General features: G+C 37.5%; 2 protein-coding genes across 4 annotated transcripts in view; both read right to left on the bottom strand.

Moving 5' to 3' along the window:
• plod2 (procollagen-lysine, 2-oxoglutarate 5-dioxygenase 2) overlaps nucleotides 1-3467 on the bottom strand; it is a 33889-nt gene extending 30422 nt beyond the window's left edge. For both annotated transcript variants that reach the window (XM_032551699.1, XM_032551700.1), the window contains exon 1: nucleotides 3061-3467. In XM_032551699.1, coding sequence (XP_032407590.1) covers nucleotides 3061-3163 — 103 coding nt within the window. In that variant the 5' untranslated portion in view covers nucleotides 3164-3467. The remainder of the gene's footprint in view (nucleotides 1-3060) is intronic.
• Nucleotides 3468-12979: 9512 nt separating this feature from the next.
• On the bottom strand, nucleotides 12980-19748 carry LOC116712059 (phospholipid scramblase 1). Of its 2 annotated transcripts, none has more exons than XM_032551789.1 (7): nucleotides 19662-19748; nucleotides 18920-19009; nucleotides 18316-18358; nucleotides 18018-18238; nucleotides 16845-17006; nucleotides 16293-16454; nucleotides 12980-14805 (listed from the first exon to the last, which is right to left on the bottom strand). In XM_032551789.1, the coding sequence occupies exons 2-7, from the start codon at nucleotides 18986-18988 to the stop codon at nucleotides 14776-14778; spliced, it is 687 nt and encodes a 228-aa protein (XP_032407680.1). In that variant the 5' UTR covers nucleotides 18989-19009; nucleotides 19662-19748; the 3' UTR covers nucleotides 12980-14775. The 2 variants fall into 2 exon arrangements, with proteins under 2 accessions (XP_032407680.1, XP_032407679.1); XM_032551788.1 differs by lacking the exon at nucleotides 19662-19748 and adding an exon at nucleotides 19352-19603.
• Nucleotides 19749-22199: the final 2451 nt, after the last annotated feature.

Genomic DNA, 22199 nt, shown 5'->3' with positions numbered 1-22199 from the left:
ATTTAGGTCTCCTGGGCTAGTTCGACGACATCTGCATCATTTTTGTGTTTAATTGTATTTTTGTTTGTATTAACTCTGATTGTATTGCATAACACTTAAACAAGTTGTGCATTTTTTAAAAGCATTTAAATTTTTTTCTTCAAGTATTTTATAAGCTTTTAAACTTTGACTCCTATTTAAAATCTTTTTCTTGAATACATTTCAGACGGAATGTAGAATATATTGGCAATATCGATATTGACTGGTATTAGTCCTTTCTTAAAATATCTGTATCGGTCCAATAAATAAAACTGGGCTGATATTAACAACCAATATTTATTTCCATCTTGCTGCCATTGGTTTCTGGTGGAGGTTTGTCATGTGGTATGTGTTTGGTCATGTGTCAGTGGCAGTGGTGGAGTGAAATGAGCGACGTGTTCATGTTTTACTACTTTCCACTCTGTAAAGCTATTTTGTGTAAGGTAAATCTACCAATTTGCATGTATGGAATGGAGAAAGTGACTTTTTGATTACCTTATTTTGCACAAAAAATTAAAACAGATCATAATTTTAATTTTAACACTCCTTAGCTATGATATTACTCCTTCAAAAACATCCAGATTACAAACATTTGATAAGAAATAATCAGTTCATGGGTATTTTGTATACATAATGAGGATGGATGTTAAGAAATGGGAATAGTATGTAGATATGCACAAAACAAATGATTTGGTAACTTAACATTAGGGCAGAACAAATCAAGGACTTGAAAAACACATGATCAAATTATCAAATTAAAGATACATCTCTCTAAATACCCTAAAAAATACTAAAATATTTGCTCTTATACTAAAATACAAAGTATTCAGAATCAGAGCAAGGCACACAACCTTGCAGAGTTTCTAACTTACACCAAGACCTACATGTTAAATTCACTACTTTGTTAGAATTGCTGTTCAAACAGTCAAACATAAGTGAAAGGGTCCTTTCAGGTGGCTGGACAGCGGCTGTCTGCATTGCCCAATTTTTGTAACCTTCCAAAACTGACCACGCCAACAGCAATGTCCACTGTTCCTAGTGACCGGCCAGGTGCAAGCTGGTGAGAAATGGAGAGCTCTGCATTCCTGCTTCTTCCACTGCTCCCTTTCACTGTTGAATCACTGTCTGTATCTGAGCTCTGGCCGTGGAAGGGTACTCTCAGGAAGGAGATGGGGAAAGCTGTGAGAATGTGGTGAGTTTTAGATTCTCACAATGAAAACTCACATCTCTGCTGTGAAATAAGCCTATTCCTTTTTTCTTATTTCTGACTCAGCTAATGCAGCAAGAAGCCTGTCCAGTATGATTAGTTTCACATTATGTTCCACTCACAAAGCATTCCCTACAAATGGTAAATCTTAATAAGTTCAAGGTTCGTTTTTGTCAGTTGTGCATGGAACCTACAGTGAAGTGTTTACCTTATAGTTAGGACCCTATAGAGTCCTGTAAACCAAGAAATTAGTCCTCTTTCATAAACTTTAAAAAATTCTAAATGTAAACCAAACATGTGTTGAAAGTGCTCTGGGGATTTAAACCACAGCCTCCTGGGTGTCCTGGAAGTGAGTTCACAAAGGTCATTTCCTCAACCCACTGTACTGCACAGTGCCAGTCCAAGGCATAAGAGAAATGAGCAGCAACAAGCAGGCCAGCTAAGGAGGATGGGGGTACTAGTATTTGACTTTTCACATAAATTATCCTTGTGAAGTAATACAACCAGCAGGCTCAGCCAATGTAATTTTCATTTTAATAACTGTAGTCTTTTAAGAAAGTGTAAATATTTTATCTCCATTAATGCTGCTTTGAATGCAAAGAATGTGATCACTTTAGGGTTCAGTCATTTTAAATAGCTAAAAACTGCAGAAATGGTGCAACCATCTGACAAAATGTTATTCTTCAAAGGCTTCCAGGACTTCTTTTATTTATTCAATATTGTAAAAATTCACATAGACAGTTTCTTATCTATGTGTATCAAAGATGAGGAACTACTCCTGATATATATTCACACAAACTCATCTAAAAAAAATCCAAATTAGCCCTTAATTTAGTTTTAGGCTCAGTAGTAAAATATTTACTTAGAGATTGTAAACATAGCACAACATATCAATCAGACTCTAACAATTTGAAAGAAATATCCTTGGTGGCTTGAGGGTGATTCAGGTTCTATATCAAATTCTGGTCAGGGTTCTACACAATCTGAGACCAGAAGTGGATCAGAGATTTCGGTACATTGTTTTACATTTAAATTTAGATTGCTGGATAAAAAGCAAACTCATTCTTCTGACTAAAAGTATGATAAACTAATGTTTTTGTTTCTAGTGGAGTGATTCTTCCAGTATTTTTTTTTTTTTTTTTACAGGCCTATATAGCAATGTATCTTCAGATTTTCAGACTAAAGATAAACATTTAAACATCCACATATTTTACAATGTGAATGTCTGTCTGGATTTGAGGGTAATTTGGTACAATCCGCCAGAAGCAATTTGCCAACATGAAAAGGATATCTAGGTCAATAAAAGTTAAACATACGAGTTTAACAACCTATACGTTCAAAGAGGAACTCTTTTCAGTTGCCCATAAACAGACTTACAAGCACATCTCCGTTTCTTAATTACGTTCTAAATGAGTTATAAACGTTTTTGTTTGTTTATTTTTTTAATTTCCCATGTTTGGTAGCCTATATTATGTCTAATATCTACCCGTTGCGGCATTTACAGAAAAACTTCAAAGACCCTCCTCACCACTTAGCGCTTCTGGCACTAAAACTTTTACTGCCTCTCATATGTAACATAAAAGCTGCGCCAACAAGACAAGACTGCGAGAAACCGCACAATCAATTTCACGCCGTAAACATATGTTTGCTGCAAACACTATGACATTCCCACACGTGAATGCACCCTGCACGGTCATATAGGCTACAGTGACATCATTTTCGTGGTATAAATCTTAGGCATAAGCCCAGAAGTTCCCTTCACATAGTGAGCGGTATTCACACATTAACTCACTTTAAAATTAGAATAGGCGCAAAAAAAACAGATGATGTCTTACCATTAGGAATAGGCGCAGGAGTTTGAGGCGCATTACTTGAGAAGACAGAACTTCCAAACTTCATGTAGAATGATAACATCAAACAGAACCTGAAGGGATCCATGGCTGTCGCTTGTGCTTATTACCGGTCAGTGTGACCGACTGAGCTTCTAATTCCCTGTCCGTCAAAACCAGCCCCGGAGGGGTCTAACTGTAAGCTCTCGCGAGGTTAGAATAATTGAACAAGTATAATAGGGCGTTTGCTGGACGAGCAGACCTGCAGCCACTGGAGACAAGTTTCTTCAGCTGCGGAGGGGGGTTGTATATAAGGAGCACAATTCAGAGAAATTAGAGCCCAGCAGGCGTGGTTCACTAATTGCCGCAGCAGCCACTTGCGTTTCCGCAGCAGAGGGCATGAGGAGGGAGGAGAAAGGGAGGATAACGGTCCTCCTCATGGACACAGGGACGTCCTGCGTGAAAGTGCGACTAAACACAGCTGTGTTTGTGCCCCACACCCACTGACTGTGTCTCCACTATGGTTTCCTCCCCTCTGAGTGTCAAGCTGGCCATTTTAGCTGTGCACCCACGCTCATTAAGAGAGACTCACGGAAATCACACCCACAGCACAGGAAAACTTTACAATTGTGACACCTCCATTTTAAAACCTAGCTTTCAATAAGACAAGGAAAAGTATATGCCCAATAACAGTGTTTTTGTATTGATTCAAAAAAAAACATTTTAGGTGTTACATTGAAAATATATACTCCTGCAAACTGTGCTCTGTGAGAAAAACCTGTTGAACATTTGCTTAGGTACTACCACACATTTAAATTATTTTATTCTTTTGGTTTGTTTTGGGGCTACGTAGGAGGTGTTAAGGACCCGCACAACATAATGCAGGATTATGAAGAGATAAGGAAACCATAGTTGTCTAATTGTATCCACTCCTTTTTACAGGAGTAAAACTCATGTCACAACAGTGGTATTTGTAGTTAGAGAACTGAGTTTGTCAAGATTCCATCAACCAGTGTTGACAGATGTTTATTTAGCAGTTGGTACCTTTTCTGTTATATACATCAACTGCTATGGTATAAACCAATTGTCCCTCCTTACTTTGGGAAATGGGTGAATGAAGCAAAAACACAGGCACTGAATGTGGCTTCCAATTACTGTCAGACTTAATCTGTGTCCCAGCTGAACCTTAAACCAAATGCTACATCTCATTTGTTTCTCTCCATTCCTTATTAATAAGAAAAGACGTACCTCCCCCAACTGGTTTCTCCTCCTCGCAAACACTTGACAGGACATTGTGATGACTGGCAGTAAATTATTTCCATAACATAAGCAGAGGGAATGAATTGTAAGAATCCAGATTTACAAGGAGTGAGTTTTTTTATGAAGAGGATTTTGTTTTCCATTGAAGTCATAATATATATGGGCTTTAGAATAGAGTTGCCACCTTAAGCTCTAACATAATTTTTTGGCAGTGAGTGGCAGTGCTGATGACTTCCAGCATATGTAATGACATCATGGGTTTATGAATCCGAATGCCGAGTGAGTAGAAATTCAAGCTTTTATGTGAAGTAAATTACACACTTCCAGTGAGGCCCTGATAAACCTTGGAAATGCAGAGCTGTGCCAGAAAACCAACATAGGAAGCTTGAATAGGACGTCAGCCATTCTTTTTAGCATGCAGCTCACGCTAGAGTGAGTCTGGAGCAGGCATGTTTATGGAAATTGGTATGTCATGAGAAAATTACCACTTTGACGCTTGCTGTCTGTCTCCTGTATTGTAACACATCAGAAAAAGGTCAGTCTCCCCACTGTGAAACTCAAACACAAAGTAACAACAACAGATTACCCCTCGTCTTGGTTGTTGCTTAAAGGTGTCAGTTCTAAATTTGTATTCAAAGGTGATCTTCAACAGCTCAAGACAAATACATGACATAAATACATTCATTTGTTTGTTCAGTGGCTTGTGAGGGACTGTCTGAAACATGAAAATAATAGAATATGGGGGGGCGGAAACGGTGACGCATTTTTGCAGAATGATATATGGTGTTGCTACATTTCATTGGCTTATTTCGTTTCACACCTGCCAACGATTTTGAAATTCATTATATTTATTAGTTTGAGGAGACCATTACATGTGTTAATATCCTTTGAGCGTATTATTGTTCCATCAATGTCATGTTCTGAGAAGTCAAATACCCACAGTGTATTGGAAAAGTATCCATGCTCCTTATTTTCTTTCCACACTTTGAAATATTTAGATGACAAATTTCATTGCGTTTTGTTGAGTTTTATGAGACAGACCAATACAAATTAAACCATTTTCGAGAGGGATAAAAAAGATATGTAGTTTTCGCAATTTTTATAATCTGCATTTGTGTTCAGACTCTGTTACTTTAATATCTTTAAATAAAATCAAGGCACCCAAAAGACTACAAAAATCACCTAACAGAGCACCCTCATGTGTAGTTTATTCTCACTATAAAATCAGCTGATTTTATAAGTGTCTCTTTTTTTAAGTCTCTCGTTAAATGCTCAGAGTATTGCAGAACTCAAAACATTTTGGTTGGACACGGCTGCCCATTTAAAATGACAGGCTGGGAAAGAAGATAGCATTTTTAAAAAGCCTTCTGGAGGTCCACTGTACCTATGAAGGAGCTGCAAATATCCACTGGGCAGGTGACCAATCCATGAATTTTGCTGAGAGAAGTCTTGAAAATAGAGTTTGGACAAGCAGTAGAAAAAAAAAAAAAACTGCTGAAAGAAAGCCACAGGAAGTCTCATTTGTAATTTGATACAATTTAGGGCATGTGACCATGATTTAATTTATTCTGAGGTAAATGCTTTGTGAAACAAACACTGCACATAATCCAGGATACACCATAACCACCTTAAAACATTGAGGTGGCAGCATCATGCTGTGGGGTGCTTTAGTTAATCACTTTTTTTTTTCCCCAAAACTTTGTAGGAATAAAATAAAATAGGAAATACCCTAATGGTGATATTCCACCTATTCAGAAGTTTCTCACCAACCTCCAACTCAAAATACAAATTGACTACACAGCACACTAGTTTAGATATTTATTTAAAGTAATACAGTATTACAGCATTTTTTACCATGTGATTAGGTGGTACTTTCAATCAATCAATCAATCAAATTTTATTTGTATAGCACATTTCAGCAGCAAGGCATTTCAAAGTGCTTTACATCATAACAAACACAGAATCACAATGCAATATAGAATCAATCATTAAGTCAAGTTACATCAATAAATTTGTAATTGATTACATTTCAAATACAATTCTAAACAGGTGGGTTTTCAGTTGAGATTTAAAAGAAGTCAGTGTTTCAGCTGTTTTACAGTTTTCTGGAAGTTTGTTCCAAATTCGTGGTGCATAGATGCTGAAAGCTGCTTCTCCTCGTTTGGTTCTGGTTCTGGGGATGCAGAGCAGACCAGAACCGGAAGACCTGAGAGGTCTGGAAGGTTGATACAATAAAAGCATATCTTTAATGTATTGTGGTGCTAAGCCGTTCAGTGATTTATAAACTAACAACAGTATTTTAAAGTCTATTCTTTGAGCTACAGGGAGCCAGTGGAGGGACTTTAGAACTGGTGTTATGTGCTCTATCTTCCTGGTCTTAGTGAGAACGCGAGCAGCAGCATTCTGGATCAGCTGCAGCTGTTTGATTGATTTGTTGGACAGACCTGTGAAGACGCTGTTGCAATAATCAATACGACTGAAGATGAACGCATGGATGAGTTTCTCTAGATCTGGCTGAGACATTAGTCCTTTAATCCTGGAAATGTTCTTCAGGTGATAGAAGGCCGACTTTGTGTTTACTTTGTGTTGGTCTAGCCAATTAAAATCCCTATAAATCACATTAAGGTTTACATTGGTAATACAACAATGCAAAACCTCAAAATATTTTACAAGACAATGTGTTTGTACAACTCTACCATTCTGAGTTAGTACTTACATACACATAGTAAACTGTAGGTAGGTGGTGGCAGTAAGACTGGCGACAATTTTAAATGTGGAGTACAGGAGGTGTGGGCGAGAAAATGACATTTAATTGCTCAAAAATTGTAAAATACCTCAGTAAAGAAGTGGATGTGGTTAGTTGGAGGAGGACAGAGTAAAAGGCTTGGAGCCTGTGTGGACAGCAAGGCAAAGCTGCAAATAATTATCTCCACTCTGCCCAGGTATCAGTGGATGCTGCAATGACCCTCAAGCAATAAACATTTTAGCCAAAAAAAAAACAAAAAAACACATGGAATTTTTTTCATGTCACATTGGACAGTGTCAGCTTTTCTATTTCGTTTTATTAATTATTTTATCAACTCACAAGTCTGCAGACTTCCCTGATGACGAGCATTAATGATGCCGTTTCTTGACAGCAGTGATGTATCCTCTGTTTTGGTGCTGTTGTGGAGACAGTGGGTTTGCAAGCACTGTATAATTAGACTACACTTAGAAAGTAGACTGCAAAAAGGTTGCTGAATAATAAGCAAAAAATGTCTTCAAGTGAACGTAGCCATGTTAACATTTCGTTTTAACTTATTTTGTTTTCTTCAATAGCTACAAAACTGTTAGGTTATTTAGAAAGTTGTTCATAGGCTACACAAGACAGCAAATTTCTTTCAGAAGTAGTTGGGAAAAACCTTGGATTTCAACCTACTTTCTACACCACTTTCAACTTCTTTTAGTGGTAAAACTGGATGGTTTTGTAATCATGCTGGTGAGTCACATAACCTAGAAACTCAGCCCCCTAAACCTTTTCTCAGGAACCCACAATTGCTCTGTGATTGTTAAAGAATGGGTTGTATTTTTATCCCAAACTCTTTGATCACTTCACAGAAAGTTTAATTATAATCCAGATTGGTGGAAAGCATATTGGTCATTTACTTTAGTCAGCTCATCCTCCTAAAAAAAAATGTAATCTCTGTGCCATGCCCTGTTTAGTTAAGACTCTTCTGGTCACACTTATGGGAATGCAAAGCATCTATTGACCTGGGGTGTGGTGGAGGGGTGGACTATAAAGGACCTCTTAAGAGGATTTGCTATATTTGCTATTGGTTTGTTTAATAAAAGACTCAAGAACTTTACCCAGTGATTTTTTTTTTACGTTTTAGTACTCATGCAAAACTTGTCTGTAAGAGGTTTTGATTATTTCACTTCAAACTTTATCTAGGATTTTTTTTTTAAAATGTGAGCAACAGGGAAGATATTTGCACATCTTATACCTCATTTAATTTTACATTTGGCAAATTGAGGTACTTGGACAGTGTTCTCAGAATTACACATAATGAGTTCTTTAGGCAGTTTCATTAGAATATCCTTATATGGCAACCAGATGTTAAAACCACAAAGCTTGTGAAAATAAAAAAAAAATAAATAAACCTTCCTATAAACCTTTCCTTAGAGTGCACTCTGATTGCCATAAGGGACAGTCACACACTACTAATTAGCTTTTTTAGTTAAGTTTGGAGACAACAAAAACAATGCTTTGATTCCAATCATTGAAGACAGTCCTGCCAGTAAATGTGACACATCATATATTTATATATCCAGCTGGTCATGGGGAGAAGTTTGGGCATAGGGCAGCTTGAACATTGTTTACAGGGAAAACAAAAGATATTTTAATTTGGTTACTATGTCTCTCACATTGTTAGAGAACTATGTTATGTAGATTTATGTTAAACCTGTTTGATTATGGGGTGGCACGCGATTCAGAGGTAAAGAGGCTATTAATCTTTGACGCAGTCGTGCATAGTTTCTTTGCTGCATATCTTCCACTCTCTGCCCTTTTCCTGTCTAATTACTGCAATTAAGGGTCACTAGTACAAACAGTTCTTTAAAAGCCCTTTCTTGTTATTTACTTTTACGTTCTCATTTTTGTTTTGATAGAAAGATTGTTGTTCCCTCCGCAAGTCAGGTATTCAGTAGTCCCACCTTTTTCTGACGGAGAACTAAGGTCGCAGATTTAAAGGCGCTAACACACCTCTCAGCTGTTTCATACTCAGCATTACACACAGAACATCATAGCCTGAATGCAGAAACAGAACAAACAGACAAGCAAAGATAAAACCCTGAGTTTTTCAAACATACCCTCGTCTCCATGACTACACTTTAAGATGTTGTTCATAAACATCTATAACAGGACTGAGAACAAGAACTGAGCTTGTTCAATGGGAACAAGCTCAGTTTTGTGATAAGAGCTCTTGCTTTAGTTGTTCAAGAACTGGATAAGCCATAAAGCATGCAGATCCACAAAGCAAAATGAGGTCCATAAAACCACATTTCTTACACCTCGGTAACTTTACGACGGTGGACAAAAGCCACAGATCTTCTAAATCTGAATCTCAACTAATGGTCAAAAACTTTTTTTTTTTTTTTTTCAAACACTGTAATATGTTTCCAAGGAGGTTGAGAAGTGTGACCTCTTGATATCTGGAACATACTTTCTGGTCTGTGGTTTGCCAAAGACCTGCTGTCAACTAGACCCATTAGATAAGGATCATGGCTGAAAGAATAAGGTTTCGGACATAAGTTGCAGAAATAAACTTCTACTGTTGGGTGGCTGGGCTCAACCTTACAGATACTGTGAGGAACTCCATCATCATAGAGAAGTTTGAAGTAGAAAAGCTGCTGTTCTGCAGATTTTCAAGGCATGTCCCACTTGGAGGAGATTAAGTAAACTCAGAACTGGATGGAGGGACCCTCTTTTGGTCTGGCAACACTACGGGTGAGTGTTGCTGGGAACAGACATTTCTGGTTTCTTTCCTGAACCTGATGCACCAGCATCACAGTTTTGGAGAAACAGAAAAAAAGATTTGGCTGGAATTTTTGTTTAGTCTTTCAGCAAGTCACTTTTGTCCATTTACCTAAAAACAGGATCTGAAATGTACTTACCATACCTTGACCAGGCATATTCATAACATGGTTACTGTGTTAGTGTAGCAAAGAGGAACCCCTGTTTAAAAAGCCTTGGCATCTAAAAACTCAACACCATGTGCTATCTAGGCAATCTAGCAGTTTTTAAAGCTTAAAAGTAAATAGCTTTAATTTGACCCTAATTGTCTAATTAGGGTTATAAGAAGAGATCCAACTTAAAAGGATGATAGGGCTGTTTATTGCAAATTAAGGGTGAAAGTAGTTGCCCAGGAAGCACAGGATCTGCCATGCTCGGTCACCATCACCCTCAAATGATAGAGAAGGTTAACTAAACAATAACTTTACACAAACAGAACAAGATGACAATGTGTTTGTTTTATATAAAGAGAAATGTGATTAAAGTTCTTTCTTTTATTATTTAAAAAGTGATTGAGCTTTTAAAATAATATAGATTTCCTTTATATTCAGTGCTAACTTTAAATTATTATTAATGTATCAGACTCTGTGATCTATGTTTATCGTTTTATTGAATGGAAAGATTATGTTTTAATGTGGGAGGCTGCTTTAGCCAGAGGAATTGTAAACAGTCAAAACGTGTTTGCATTCATTTCTTTCCGTGTCACGGAGTGCAAATAATGTGGTAAGAAAAATCTTAGGTTCCAATTTTTTTTTTTTCTTTTAACTGGCTTTGTAAAATGACGTGGCCAAACATTTTCCAAATTTCGCCACTAATTAGCTGATCAGTTGTGATCGTCTCCTGGATATTCCACTTACATAGGACTACTGAGATTCAGGCTCCGACATGAAAAAGAAAAAACATCAGAACCAAAAGAAAACTTGCACAATCAGTTGGAATGAGGACTAATCGCCCTGTCGAGATTTGGTTTCGATAAGTGCTGCCACACTTGACTTAGAGTGTGTAATCCTAGATTCCTGTAAGACTGTTTGTCTTCTTTCCATTTAACTTAAGAGGCAAGCATTACTTTCATCAGACGTTTCTGCACACTATTAAATTTTCTTCTGAATGTTAATTTTCATAAGTTTGAAGATTATTCTACATTATTTGTTGTGGTTTTTTTTTTTCTTTGATAGTTTTTCTTCACTGGATATTTTTTGATTTTCTTCAACTGGGACTTAAACTTGAAGCAGTAGTGTGTTTTTAGATTTTTAAGTTCATTTGTTTTTAGTGTTTTGAGCCTTGTGTGTGTGTTTTATGATTGAGCTCTCCATAATGACTATGGAGAGCTCTCTTCAGGGTTGACTGGCTGCCTAGGACATACAAACCCAGAGGCAGAACCTAAGTCCCATCCTCTGCTTCCATCAACAGGCATCCTGCCACACTTAAAGAAATGTTTTTGAATCTATGTTTATTGGATGTGGCTTTGGTTGTTAGGAGTTGCCATTAATTCTGTTTGTCCATTTTTGGTTTTAGTGTTTGGATAGGCAGGGAAGCAACAATCAAATGTTTTACTCTTAGATGTTTCCACCTCTTTTTTTGTCAGTGCTTTTTGGAATTTTTAGTTCCACCACTAAGACTAGTCTAGACTGTCTAAATTATGTATCCTTTGGGCCACTTTAATTTATGAACCACGTTTTACTGAAATCTGACTTCTTTTCAAACCTGTCAAAAATCCAGATGGCTTTTAAACTGGCTTGCTAATTATTAGTCTGTAGCTTTGCAGCCATCGTCCCACATCATGATGCTGTCATGACCTTGTTTGACTGTGGACATGGGTGAGTGAAATAGTGCAACCCACTTAGCCAATACAGTATGCTTGACTTATGAAGAGCTTAACTTTAGCTCCTCTTTTATACTTGATTTGTCTTTCTCATTCCAGAGTAAAGTAAATAATTATGTGACAATTACAGATTCTGTCTTTAACCTACTAGGTGTGTTGTTTCCTTAGGCTTTGCTTGCACAGATGTGGATTCAGCCATGTGTTTGTCCCCCTATGTTTGAAACACAAATAGCTCAAATTCCAGTGAGTGCCTTTGTGAACACCCCGACAGAGTCACCCCATTACAGAGCACAATGCATTCCACAGAGCTCCCAGTGCATGCTAAGTTGCAGAAATGATTAAATTAATTTTTTGAATGACTTGTCACAGGATGAAATGGCTCCACTGGCTCAGATCTGTATATGTTTATGAACCACAGTTTGCATTAAAAAAATCTCCTGATTAAAAAGATAAATCATAGCATTTAAAATTATATTTAAGGTCCATATTCTTAAAAATAAGACAATCCAGATATGTTTAATGAACAGGGACTGCTTGGTTAAAAACTAAATGTTTTTTTTTTCCCAATACAATGGGAATCTGTCAGGGGTGTAAACAGGGTATAACAAATAGCCGCTGGCTGGTCCATCTGGCAAATCCTATTCAGTCAAACAGAACGAATCAAAAATGTCTCAACTGCTGTTTGTTTAAATTGCCTGACTCCCATATAGAGAGCATACAGATACTTTACAGTTTATGAGAAGCCAAGTTTTGACATGTGTCCATAAGAACACGTTAAAGCTTTGGTCCAAACAGGGTGTTCCACTTGACATCTTCTCACTTGCACCAGCTAAAATGTGTTTATTTCCCACAGATTGAGATCTCTCAAGCAGCAAATCACTGTGTCATTGACATCTATGTATTCCTGTGATCGCTAAATCTAATTCACACCAAATGTTGACTATTACTCAACCTCTCATTTTGTAGTACAATATTCAGTTTAATCAAGAAATGAATGTTTTCCAGCAGTGAATCAGAGATGTTTTCTTTCTAGGGGTGAGGGGAGTTTTCTGGTTGTCATTAGATATGCAGCTAAACCCTTTCAGAGAGAAATGAACACGTAGAAACAGATTTTCTTTTCCCATTCTTCCTTGAGTTACAGCTCAAAATAGGAAATTAAGGGGGATGCATAGTGAGGGCTACCAAACCAGATATCAGAGAGGGGTGTATGTATATTTTTGAGACTGGAAATACAGTGCCATAGACAGCTTCCAGAAAGTCTTCAATAAAGTAAAACTGTAAAATTGAACAAGTTGCAATTGAACAATTTTGCAAATTTTATTGAGGTGGTTTTACAGACTATTCGCGCAATTTAAGCCAAGCTCAGTTTCAATACATTGCAAGGACTAAACATTTTATTAATTCACAGTATTAGTGCAAAGGTAGAATACAGGCTTTATCTGTTTAAAAGTTACACTGCATCACATTCTGTCCCAAACCAATGGTTATGCACAAACAAAATGCATCTGAGCATCTCAAACTTGTACTGTGCTGTAAAAATGATCAGATCACTGGAAATGATATTTTACCAGGTTTACCTTGGTAATACAGTATGTATGCCATTAAATTAGAAAAAGACAACCAACTCAAGATCTAGTCATGAAGTCTCGAAATCAATAACGGAAATAGATCTGGTGAATTAAATCCACTTATGGTAATTCTACAAGTAAGTGTCGGCTCACTGAAGGCAAGAGTAAAACACTGTTGACAGAGGACATCTTAGGTTTACACAGGTATAATCAATTTCTCTAACTGGCAGTATTCTTTACAAAAATAAAAGTCTACAGAATTTTAGGACTTAAATATGACAAAATGGCTTAAGATGGGTCTTTTTTTTCAAAGTTTGCAAATTGATGGGGATTGTAAAAAAAAAAAAAAAGCCAAAACAAAAAAAATTATAAAACGCCTAAACATGACTATAAAAATACTGGCATTATTAAGAACATAATCCATGTCTTCCTTGTTACATTTTCACTTGATCAAAGAGCAAGTAGCTGCCAGTGGCTTTAATAGAACCTATTGGCTTTGTATGCTTTCAAATATTTAAACTGCAAAACTATCACAATGGAACTGCAAGAACATGGACACACAGATCATGCCATGCATGCTCCACAGAATGGAAACAAAAATAAATAAATAAATAAATCACCTTGATATATGTAGAATTAAATGCAGGTGTGTAATTTTCAAAATCAGCAGTAATCAGAACTACAGTACAACAGCATGCATTTCAACCTGAGTTTGTCCAAAAATACAGATTAGTATGGAAAAATAACAAATAGATAACCAACTTCTATTAGTGAGTTTTGAAATTGTTCATTTGGAAAAATGAACCACTACTAAGTAATTATCTAGCTCCCTCTCCTGGTCACTGCTGACATGTCATAGGAAGCTACAGTTCATCCCTAAAAAAATAAAATACCCACTGTGTAAATAATATTATAGATGCCGCAAAACCTTAAAACATTACAGTATATGTAGCACTTAACACACACTCAAAGCTTGTTTGCTTTTCACAATTCCAAACTTCTACATTACATGAATCCTTTACCACGCCACCTAAAATTGGCAACAAGTGTGTTAAATATCTGAATGGACAAAATTCTATTAGCATACTTTTTCAAAGTGTATAACAGAACATGGCTGTTTTTCCTTTTCTAAATCTTAAACCAGTGTCTTCTTACTGTAAACAAATATTTCATAGTAGTTATTAAAACTCTTGGGCTCAATATGTAATCAGTAACCATTATGTAAATACACCCTATAAATAAACACAGCAACATCCATACAATCACTGCTATTCAAAAAAATTAAAAATAATAACAGAATCCACACAGTCACGGAAACATGACAAACAAACCTGAGCAGCTGAAGCAAAAACAAGCCTTCTACATTTCATTGTTCATGCAATGTTAGAACTTTTGGGCTCATTTTTGTATTCTATTTATTGAAGGTTGTTTGAGCGATCTGTATTTTGGGACTGATCATCATGGCTTGTGGCCTTGTTCCACCAAGAATGTGATGTAGAAATCCTGCTTGGCTCCTAGTCTCAGTTGGTAGTCTCAAAAAACATGAAATCCTGTTGTTAACGAGAACAAGAAGAAAGTGTTAATGAAGCCAAAACTAAAACTGGTATTCATGTAACACTTATTGGGTGGAAATGTATCATAAAACGGCTTGGAATACATTTACTGAATGTAAATCGACAGTTAGTCAATAAATCATATTTTACCTTTATTTTATTGTATGTGCAGCTCATTATTATTAGTTTGATCCAGGTGCTGACTCAACTTTTAAGTCTGGTCCACAAAACACAGTTGCAGTGAAGGCTTTGGGGAGGTCACTCCAAAAGATTAATAGTAACCAGCTTTATCTATTCAAAAGTCAATTTCGATGCGAGTTTGGTATAGTGATACTAAACTGTATCCAATGCTTAACTCTAGATCTTGATTTTATGTAAAACTAAAAACATTAAACCAGAGTTTAACGTGACCATGTAATGAAAGGCTAAAGGCCTAAAATGAAGATCTCAATCCAAAGTCAACACCTTCAAACTCATCTGAACTTTGTAGGTGCCAAAAGGGAAACCAATGCCTTATTGTTATGGATAGATGAGACAATAATTGACAAGATATATGTTTGGAAGAGTCAGAGGTGAGATTTTCCAACCAACAAACATTGTTTCAACTGTCAGTCAGAGTGTTGGTAGCATTATGCTGCTAGGTTCTTTTGCTGCAATCAGTGCTGGCACAAAATTGAAGGAATTATGAGTAAGAAGGATTTCATCTCCATCCCTCTCTATATGAATTGAAGCACACACCAAATCTTTCTTTAGAGTAGATAAAATAGAATAATAGTGAGCTTTCGGAAAGCCAAGCCCTACTGGAAATTTGCAAACTACCCTTAACAGTCAAGTCCATGTTAGAAAAGTAGCTGAAATACCCCTCCGATTCTGCCTCGTTACACCTTTAGACAACCAAAATTGCAAGATTGCATTTTTTAAAGCCAGAATCATGCTAGCAGCTTGCTGAAGACTAAAGAAAGCCTGTGGTCAACTTGCCTCAGGATATTTACTTAAATACTTAATTGGGCGTATGTAAACAATTGACCCTGTGTGGGGAAGAAAACAATCTCTAAATTCAACCCTGTGTAAGAAAAATAATCAAATAAATCATCAAACCCCCAAATTAAAATGGCATTCCTGGTCTTTGTAGGTCAATGTAAACATGTCATTCAAACTGTACCTCAAACAGTCTTGGATTTAATGTCACTGAGTTCGTTTTAGGTCATAAATAATACTAAATGTAGCCTCAGTGGTAATCTAATTAGAAGCTCCATGAAGATCCTGACTACCAGCAACAAGTTACATTCCCAATGAGAGCAGGGTCAAACGAGGCTATGGTGTCTGCAGCAGCCGCACTTATAGAGATTCTTGCTTGCAAATTACAATGTGAGAATCCCCAAACTGCATCCTTTACAAGATCTTGACATTACAGGTCATCATCACATTTCAGGCTGATTTACTGCTATAAGTACATATGAAAAATATTTTTATGCTGCACTTACAATGAGAAAACATGCGCCGATCATTACAGCTTTCATCCTCACATCCAGATCCATGGGAAACTGGATGCCAAAGTTGTCAGCGTCTGTGAATGCCTCCCGTAGCAGTCCTGTCCACTGTTTGCTGATTTTTCCAATCTTGCTGACTTCGTCCATTGTCAAAATCTGCGATAAAAAGCATCCATGACATAGAAAAGGAGTATGTTGAATTAGGATAAGGATCAGTGAGCAGTTTATATTTATGTATTTCGTTACTCATGGCCAAAGGAATGTCTTTATTTCTGTAAAGTTTTCAAAGACCTGAGGGAGAAATCATGGCCATAAAACATGTTTCATTTTCCCATCCTCAGGGTCTTGTAAAACGTCTACATCACTGACCCCGATCCCCCTTCACGGCTCAGTCTAATAAAACTATGCGAACCACAGAACAAAGGCCAGATTGTACCGAAATGTGAGTGTGTCCTGTTCCTCACTGCAAACTCCCTGACATTTGTTAAAGGGAAAAGCTGTTAGACTGTTATGACTGATTCAAATCATTTAAATAAAGAGCCCCACCTCGAAGTCAACATCAGGAAGGCAGCTCCAGCCACAGAAGGGCCCATGGATCTTCAGTACAGGTTCATTGTGTTCATTTGCTACGATAAATTTAGGAGACAATGGATGCCACTGCTGAATCACGTAGCCCACTGTGTTACCGGGCGGAGCCTGCACCTCCAGCTGTAAGAGGCAGAGAAATGTGACTGGTATTTACACACCCTAAACCACCACGCTTTCAAAATACATGCAAAACAGAAAGAACAAATATTGTGTCATGCATAAGTATCATTAACCTTGAACGTTTTGACATGATGCCACAAAAGTAAACCTATTTGATTAGAATTTTATTTAAGAGTTCTTAAATAAAATTTATTTACGCAGGTTGTCGTCCTGCTTGAAGATAAACTTACTCCTGAGTCTCAAGTCTTTTACAGCCACTTACTGCTTTGTGTTTAGCTGCATCCATCTTCCCATCAATTCTGACCAGCTTTCCTGTCCAAACTGAAGAACAACATCCCCACACCATGGTGCTGGCACCACTGCTTTACCATGGAATGGTGAGATAAGGATGTTGTGTGGCTATAGATATTTTGCCACACATAGTGTTTTGCAAGGTCAGAATGTTTGTTTTTGGCCTCATCTGACCTACGCACCTACTTCCACATGTTTAATGTGTCCTGTTGAGAAGATTTTGCTGGCTTTACCTTCAGAACTGTATTTTTTGTCACTTGTCAATAAAGGCCAAATTTGTACAGGTGAAAAATGATGATTTGTCCTATCAACAGATTTTCCCATCTGAGTTGTGGCTCTCTGCAGCGATCACTGGCCTCTTCCCTGTTTCAAAGCTCCCCATTCTCAACCTGTGCATTGAACCAGACAAACAAACCTTGGTAGGTTTGGGTGGCATTTTATTTAGGGACATAGAAGTAAAATGTCCTTTGAAACTTTCATCATTTTATTATTATCATAATTTTTTTTTAAAGCATGCATAATTTTTCTTCTACTCCACATTAGCCTGCTACTTTCTATGGGTCTGCCACATAAAGTCCTAACAAAATTAATGTAATAATGAAAGTAACGTGCCAAGTATAAAAAATGGGGCTGAATACTGGTGAAAAGAAGTGTAAATAACATTTGAATGCTCCCATTTGATTTCTAAGATCCAATTCGTGACCAGGTGATTGAACTCACTTCTTGTAAACAGCATGGGAAGAAGCAAGACATGCACTTCAGCGGCCTGGTGACGCTGATGATCTCCTGGCCAAAGTTGTCAAGGACATGGATGTTAAAGGGCCGCAGGGGGCCGCAGCACTGCCGGCTCAGACAGTCATTCTCCTCGACGGCGTAGAACACATTCTGACCCATGGCGTTTCGCACCTCATACTTGTTATTGCTTTCAAAACCGACTAGGGCTGTGTGAATTGAAGCATACAACATTAGCTGTTGTTGCGGCAAAAGAAAATGAAAATACTCATGCTATATACTGTACCTTCAACAACCTCAACCTTCTGTTTGATGAGGAGCTGATCCACCTGGAAAACCACATATAAGTATTTCTTTTTTTTTTTATGCAACCAATAAAAATAGAAACAAAGAAGGGAGGTTGTTGGGAGGTGTTTTAGACATTATGTGACAGGGTTAACAAGGCTTGGACAAATGAGACAATGCATGAAGTGATACCAAAGGTGTATGGTGACAGATCATGTGACACACAGGTGTAGTTCATTTCATCAAACATGCAACTTCTGAAGGTCACTGGTTGCACCAGAAACGTTTTAGGTGTATGTATTCAAAGTTTAAATCTATGCATGTATTCACCCTTTTAGCAAGAGGGATGAATACATGCATATTTTTAAGTTATTGTTATTATTACATAAAGATATTTCTTTATTTCACTTCACCAACTTAGAATATTTTGTGCAGATGTATTATCTAGAAATTAGATTAAATAAAGACATTTAAATACATGTTGTATTGTAACAAAAATAAACAAAAATGCCAAGAGGGGTGATTACTTGCGCAAGGCACTGTGAACATACTTTTAACTTTTTCAATGCATATCAAGGTGCACTTTAAGGGGAACATGCTCTTACAGTTGTCAGGTACTCTAATCCTGGCGGACACCCTGGTATTCCTGGGCTGGGCACCGCGTACATGTTCATGTCTTCAGAATGCTGGGAGACCTGTTGATGTGTAAGAAACTGTTTAAAACAGCAAACTGGCGCCATCTTGTGAGAATTTAGGTCACAGTCATAAACAAATGCTGAACCATCGCAGTTGAGGAAATTCAGACAGTGTCTTTGCTTCTTTAAAAAAAAAGAAAAGAAAAAAAAGTTAATATCTTTAAATATATATATATAAAAAAAAAAATTAGGACGTGTGTTTTCCCTCAAGTCATCGGTGTCGCCCGGGGGATCTCAGTGCTACAGGGGTCTACGTGCTGGTGGGCGACACAGACATTCCTGGTTATATCTGGAAGTGAAAAGCTTCCAGATATAACTCGGCGGCGTGGGAAATCCTCTTACTTGCTTTAGTTTACACGCGAACAACAGACTTAAACGCGAACCCCCACAATAGGCACGCCAGCCGTGTCCCTCCTTTGTGGAGGTTGCATCAATGGAGATCGCGGCGACGGGTCGTGTTATGCATGGTTTACTCCTAACGTCTCGTCAGTTGGAGAGAATCGAGCGCACACCGACGTCTCATCTGCCCACCTCTTCATTGAAACACTCGGGCAAAGCTTTCCGTAAGACTACTTTTTCCACGCGTGTCGCCCACAGCTTGAAACTCCACATTAAAACCGAGAAATAAAACGCGTGAAAAATAAATACTCACCGATGTTTGACGTGCTACTTCCAATAATAACGGGTCACTCAGAATGGAAGCAAAGCTGTGGAATAAACCTCTAATCTGATTGGACGACGTCACAGCACTTCCTACTCTCCTGCGCCAATGGGAATATAGCACAGTAAGCGAACAGAAGCAAATAGAAGCGACTAGAGCGGAAATAAATAGAGCACACGAAGGTGTTGAAAGCTGGGAGTTTTAATGCAGGAAATCCTTAAATAATAATAACAACATACATCTATCAAGTGTTTCATCTGTTTTTCTACCTTATTATCAACTCAGAGATAAAGTTTGAGTCAACAACAGAGAATAAGAATTTATTGTTTGGCCACTCTTGGAGTCAAAGTTTAAATCTATGATTCCTAATGTATATAACTATATTTACATAAACACAACTAAATTTCAGCATAGTGAGAGAGCAGTTGTTTTATATATATTTGTTTGTTGTAACAAAACATGACATTTTAAAACCGATAAAATTAATAAGAGTAAAAATAAGTGTGGTAGATCAGAGGGGCAAGATCATCTAAAGATTTAAAAACAAATAAAGAAGTTTGAAAATGAACTTTAAAATGGACAGGCAAGCATTGCAGAGAGGATAAAATTGGAGGGACATGCACTCTTCTTTGTATTCCAGTTAAAACATGTGCAGCAGTATGAACTGAAAGGATTGTAAAGATGATTTAATAAATCCAAGGTACAAGTACCGATAATTACAGCACAAACCAGTCCACTTGTTACAAAGGCATGGATTACTACTTTTAATTCATCTTTCGACAAGATAGTTTTTTTTAAGCATTTATTAAATTTGTCAAAGTGAAAAATTTAGAAGCAGATTTCTGGTTAGTGGGATAAACATTCAGCATTAGGTGTTTTTGCCATATCTGAGGGTTCCACAGCTTACTCCAAATTTTGAAGGATGTTCACAGTGTCAGGAGGAGCTTATGCTGAAATTTGTCAACCTAAAAGTCAAGTTCTTCCATGAGTTACTCCCGTGCAATGGCCATCTGGTCATTTGCATGCTGAAGAAAACCATTCACTGTGTCCTTACAAATCAGAATTCCAGATTTTTGGTGTGGATTTATTTATTGTGTTACTTAACTGAATGAAGAATAATAATATGAACGATGACCCCTGACCTTTCTCTCAGTGCTTTAATATTACAGTCCACATAATAAATTTGGTGTCTTCTATGTGATTATATAGAGCAGAGGTGTCAAACTCAATTTCACCAAGGGCCACTTCAGCATATTGGCCACCCTCAACGGGCCACATTGACGGTATAAATCAGGAATGCCCAAGAGCAGTCCTCCAGACTGCAACTTTTAGATGCGTCCCTGCTAAAACATACCCCAGACAAAAAGTTGACTTCCCTCATTAGCAGCAACTCAGTTCTGTAGAGGCCTATGAATGAGTCAATGATCCAGGTGTGTTAGAGAAGGAGCGCATCTAAATTTGCAGAGTGATAGGTCTGGAAAACTAGACTTGGGCAATCCTAGCATAAACGTATGAAAATACAATGTTAAAAATAAATTAAACAACACCTCATATTGTTAAATAACTGATTTTATGTATTCAAGTTTTAAATATTACATTTGAGTTTGCATGGATGTAAAATTACTGCTCAGTTTAAAAATATGCTCAGTATTTTTAAACTGCTCAGCTAAACTTCGCTCTTTAGCTTGTTAGCTTGTCGATGTTTCAGTTTTATTCGCTGGGAAAATTAATAATCAGCTTGAGGTGACTCTGCTGCACTCTAGTGGCGAGAAGCCGTAATGTTGGCTGGTAACAATCGGGAAGGCATTATGGGAGATGTAGTTTGTAGTCAATTCGTGCTCAAAACCTATTTTAAGTCAATTAATGGGGCTGTAAAACGGTGGTGGGGGAGAGGGCCACATTAAAATGACGTAGCGGGCCACATGTGGCCCGCGGGCCTTGAGTTTGATACATGTGATATAGAGGCTTCTAAGCCTTTAAATAATATTTTTGAGCAAAAAAAAAAAATCATCATATAAAGATGTAGATGGCTCTTAATGATGGATTAATTTTGATGTGGTAAAAGTTTAATATCTTAATCTCCTGCAGGGATCTGAACACAGTCCTACTTACAATAAATCACCCAGACAAGGGTGTACAGAAAATGGATGGATGGATGGATGGATTCTGTCTGCAGTTATAGTGTTTTCCTGAGGTTGAGATGAGAGCAGTAGTGGAGAAGCGGAACCTTTATTTGGGGGGCGTTGCTTCCGGGTTGGTTTTAGGGCGGACTTCCTGTTAGCCTCAGACGCAAATGTGAATGCTAAAAGCAGGACTTCCGTCGTGATTGTTGAATTTTATTTCATTATTCTTAATGTTAGTACACAGTGAAAACACACGAAAACTACTCTGTAAGATGTTTACCTCTTATTTTATCAGGAAATAACACCGCGTTGCGGTTCCTGTCCATCAGTAGACGTTTAGATTAGCAGGATGCCAACCCGTGCTGGGGAAGTCCCGCGGGGTTAGGTGATTAGAAGACCTTACTCC

The sequence above is a fragment of the Xiphophorus hellerii genome, chromosome 21 (assembly GCF_003331165.1).
Source record: "Xiphophorus hellerii strain 12219 chromosome 21, Xiphophorus_hellerii-4.1, whole genome shotgun sequence".
NCBI lineage: Eukaryota > Metazoa > Chordata > Actinopteri > Cyprinodontiformes > Poeciliidae > Xiphophorus > Xiphophorus hellerii.
The sequence above is the reverse complement of the archived record's forward strand: the minus strand, read 5'-3'. Positions and strand labels throughout refer to the sequence as shown.